At 40.2% G+C, this 4,634-nt stretch overlaps 1 protein-coding gene across 5 annotated transcripts in view; it reads left to right on the top strand.

Annotated features, from left to right (window-relative positions):
* The first annotated feature begins 280 nt into the window (after positions 1-280).
* GOSR1 (golgi SNAP receptor complex member 1) overlaps positions 281-4,634 on the top strand; it is a 62,808-nt gene continuing 58,454 nt past the window's right edge. For 2 of the 5 annotated variants that reach the window (XM_023731179.1, XM_023731178.1), the window contains exons 1-2: positions 282-370; positions 2,753-2,873. In XM_023731179.1, coding sequence (XP_023586947.1) covers positions 340-370; positions 2,753-2,873 — 152 coding nt within the window. In that variant the 5' untranslated portion in view covers positions 282-339. Of the gene's footprint in view, positions 371-2,752; positions 2,874-2,968; positions 3,178-4,634 lie in introns of those variants that run through there. The other 3 variants (XM_012555526.2, XM_004376174.2, XM_023731180.1) reach the window with 3 other exon arrangements.

Below are 4,634 nucleotides of genomic sequence, written 5' to 3'. Positions count from 1 at the left end.
GAGAAGGCCAGGGAAGTTGAAGGAGTTCCATCTGAGGGTAACTCTCTTCTGAGAGAGAAGATTCGCTGGGTTGAGGGCGAAGATGAAGGATTGCGATGCCAAGAGAGGATATGAGCACCAGAAAAACAGATGTTCTGGAATTGTCAGTTGCTAATGCTGAAGTTCTCAGCCTCCTTACTCAAAAACTGTAAAATAATTAATCGACCGCCAGACGGCGGTGTCTGTGGAGGCTTACCTATCCTATCGGCCCTAGCGCCCAGGGCGGAAGAAGGCGTGGAGGTGGCTCTCTGGCTCGCGTCGCCTCTACTCTCCTATCACCACTGACGTTGGACAACAAAAATGGCGGCAGGAACCAGCAATTACTGGGAAGGTGAGAGTGAGGCCTCCGGGAGGGTCCTGCCGAGGGGCTGAGGGCTTGAGTGAGGACAGGTCGTGGGGGAGGCGGCAGAGGAGAGAGCTGGCCTCCGGAGCGGCCGAGCTGAGGGGCGGGGATTGTCTGGTGGGAGCCCAGGGGCCTGGGAGCTGAGGAGACTGAACGTTCCAGGGTAGGGGGCTGGCCTGAGAGGCAGTGGCTCCTGACCCAGTCGGGTGAGCGGCACCTGAGGGAGGGTTTGGGCAGAAAAGGCAGAAAGGGGATGAACAGGAAGAGGAGCCTGAGTCGCTGAAAGAGAACTGGGTTGAGGGAACAGCGAAACTCGGACGTACGGGCTTGGGGTCCGAACCGGGAGAGGAAACGAGTGTTTAGCGAGCAGGTCCCGAGCCAGTGAGACTGGAGTAGTCTATGCCTTGGAGATTAAGTCACTGTTGGAAAACTGAGTAGGAAAAGGGAGAGGAACGAGGAACGGAAATTTGTCAGTCCAGTCCATCGGGGGAAGTTGTATGGGCGAAATGTTTCCTTCTGGGTCGCCTTGGCCGCTTCAGGCTGGGACTTCGAGGATTGGATGTCGAGTCGTGTTTGAAAGCAGAGGAAATAACTTTACCGTCTGCCCTGGAGTCTAGGATCGGATTTCTTAAAAAGAGAAAGTTGAGAGAACCAGTGTTAACTTGACAAGTGCGTTTGTTTAATTCCTGACAATACGGTCCCATAAAGTGGGCTCATGTAAAACTCGTTTCTGGGCCATAATGATCAACAAAGATCAGAATAATCTCCCCTTTTTCTTCAGCTGTCTCTTTGCTGTACTGCAACATTAAAATTACTCTTCGAATCACTTTCCCATTTTGAGCTATTTCCTGTTGCTCCCCAGTGAAGCCTCGGGAAGACACCACGTGTGTGTGTGTGGGTGTGGGTGGGTGTCGGTGAATGTACATAAATATATAAAAACTCAACTGTGCTTTAAAAAAACAAAAAACTGTCAGTCGCTTGGCCTAAGAAATACAATTCTCAGTTCTTCCATACTTGCCTGTCATTGTTTCACATGATGCTTTCCATTAGTGAAGACAATTACTAAAGTTACAGGAACGCATGCTTATGATTAGTTTAAAACATGTATTGAAATGCCCTTTTGAAACGTATTAGCTAGAAAACATTTTGAAGTTACATAAAAGTGTCTACTGGTATCTTTAATGCTAGTCATTAGGTTATGGTTTTTCGAAGCACGGTACTTTAATAACTATAGTTGCTCATTATTGACAGCCTACTCAGTGCCAGGTGCTCTAAGCACATGATTACTAATGCGTAGAAAACCCCTAAAGCTGTGGGTTTAACAGACAAAAAGCTGAGGTTCAGAGGTTGAATAGATGGCCGATGAATCTCAGCCAGTATATGGCTGTGCTGAGATTCAAACTGGGATTTGGTCTGCGGGCAGATATGGTCCACTGTGTTATTCTGCTTTCTGCTTCTGATGATAAGTTTATTGAAATGATGTTTTGTATTCCTTATTCCTGGAAGGTGAGATCCTTACACCATTCCTTCCTATATTCAGTGCTTTTTATTTTAACCAACGTTTCACCATGGATGAGAGTAATTGGCATGTAGGTGTGGGTTTCTAGACTGTGGCTTCTCTCACTCAACCACCTAGAAGTCAAACTACGATACCAATTTCTCTGCTTGCTTGTTTGCTTCCTTTCTTAAAAACATATGCTCTTATTTCCATTATATTTGTATTTGATCTTATCAGGAGCACATTGTTTGTTGTTGGTTTCAGCCTCTCCAAATTTCTTTCAGTAAGCATATTGAAAGGCATTTTTTTTATCTTTGCCGTAGATCATTTATTTTTTCTTTATGTTCAGTCAGTAAGTCATTCTACCATTAAGAAAAGAATTTCATTAGCCTAATAAATCTTTGGAATAGAAATAGCAAAATTCATGTCAAAACAGTGATGTTTTCTTTTTTATAAATTTAGCTGATAAATCGGTATAATGCTGGCTAGACTATAAACCATATTCAGTTCCTTTGTGATTTGTACTTGTTTCCTCTGAATTACAAAATTGTAGTTATTGCTGTAGAAATAATTTTAGGCATGTTAGAGCAACATCTTGTTACTGTATAGCTGTCTGTAGAATAAAGCTGAAAATTTCTGTCTCCCACTGCTCCTCCTACTCTTTCCCTGCCCCTCATCTAAAGTTTAAATAAATGACTGATTTGCTTTCGGGTAAGTATTTGGTTTCTTCCTTTTAACACTTTTCTTTAAGGGGGAACTAGACCAATAATTGATCATTTTCTTAGTTTGTTTTCTTCAGAATAGTTTTGTGATTTACATGTTTACTGATGGACTTTTTGTGTCTAATTATTTGCTTTTTACTTTTGCTGAAGATCTCAGGAAACAGGCTCGACAGTTGGAAAATGAACTTGACCTGAAACTAGTTTCCTTTAGTAAACTGTGTACAAGTTACAGTCACAGCAGTGCCCGAGATGGAAGACGCGACAGGTATAGGTACTACCAGATTCTGTCTCTTATGCCTTAAACTATATACCGTAAGTTTTTTTAAAGCATTAAAAAATAAGGTAGAATATATAACTTTGTAAGTTGGTCGCTATGAGTCGGAATCAACTCGACGGCAGTGGGTTTGGTTTTTGGGTAACTTGATCTATTTGGTGAATTTTTGTTGTTTCTTTTTTTATCATTGATTTTTTTAGTGACTTATTAAAATTCTCCTTAATTCTTGAGATTAGCATTTATTTAGGATCCTAAGGCAAAAATTGTGACCTTGTCAGCAGAATAATACTAGGTGTTGACGGTGAGTTTGTATCAGAAGTAAGAGTTTCTAGTTTTGTATCGGAAGTAAGAGTTTCCAGCTCAGCCAGTATAAGGAAATGTGGTAAATTTGGCCACATTATATTCCTTATATTTTCTAATTGCTAAATGGAAATGAGGAACTACTCAAATGCAAAGTATACATACTGCTATTCTGGTGTTTTAGACTGAATCTAAGGTAATGTGTGTCCTTACTGTTAGTCATCAAAGCTATTTTTAATTTTGGTTCTTTTTTTGAGAAACCAGTATACTACTATACTGAACATATGGAAAATACATTCTTATTTTTGAATCTTCCCCTGTATTGTGCTCACTTTAGGCCATCCACTCGTTTCAAAAAATATTAGGAAATATTTAAGACACTTGGAAAAGTATAAGGAACAATATAATGAACCCCCATGTAACTTTCCCCCATTTTAAAAAATAATCATTACCAATTCATTTGAAGGCCCCATGTACCCTGCCCTGATGGCGTTTTCCTTTTTCCCTCCCCAATGTTGTTGTGTGCTGTCAAGTCAATTCTGACTCACAGCAACCCTATAGGACAGAGTAGAACTGCCCCATTGGGTTTCCAAGGAGCAGCTGGTGGATTTGAACTGCTGAACTTTTGGTTAGCAGCCTGAGCTCTTAACCTGTGCAGCCAGGTCCCCAATAATGTAATAATTTTAATAGCTAACACTTACAGTGCTCATCGCGTGTCAGGTATTGTTCTAAGAGCTTTACGTAAATGCTGCTGGGAACATTTTTTCACAGAATGTTTCCATATACTTAGAAGTGGAATTGCTGGTAGAAAGTTTTTAGTTGTTACCCACTCTTTATTTTAGATACTTCTGCAAGGATTGGTGGTGGGTGGGGTATATTTTTCAGCTAATAATACTAAAAACAACTGAATTTAGATTTGAACCGATGTCTTTCTATCACCAGAGCCCATACTCTAAACCCTGCTCTGTTATGCACATTACAGCAAAAGGCCATTTTGACTCTATAGCCAAGCGTTATTCCTTTTTAATAACAGCATAATGCTTGTAAAGATATCAGGGCCAATATATTGACTCATGTGGCCTGAAAGTAAGTTATTGGCATGTAAGGGAGATTTGATTACAATGCATTACTTTGGTCTTGTTTTTACTTAGCAAGTAAAGAGAATGAAGAATTTTTTTTTTCTGTCAATAAAGTTATGATTGGAAATAATTTTTCCTTGATTTAAGTCTCCCACTTGGCTACTGTCAGTGAGTATACAATATTAGAACTCCTATTGTTAAGAGATAATATTACATGATACTTTTTCTATGTTCTCTATGCTTTATGAACTTAATACTCTTTTTTGTTTTTTTTATTGTACTTCAGGTGAAGGCTTACAGAACAAATAGTTTCTCATTTAACAGCTAGTACACATGTTGCCCTATGACAATGGTTAACAACCTCACAACACATCAACAC

This window comes from Trichechus manatus, unplaced genomic scaffold (assembly GCF_000243295.1).
Source record: "Trichechus manatus latirostris isolate Lorelei unplaced genomic scaffold, TriManLat1.0 scaffold00040, whole genome shotgun sequence".
Lineage (NCBI taxonomy): Eukaryota > Metazoa > Chordata > Mammalia > Sirenia > Trichechidae > Trichechus > Trichechus manatus.
The sequence above is the reverse complement of the archived record's forward strand: the minus strand, read 5'-3'. Positions and strand labels throughout refer to the sequence as shown.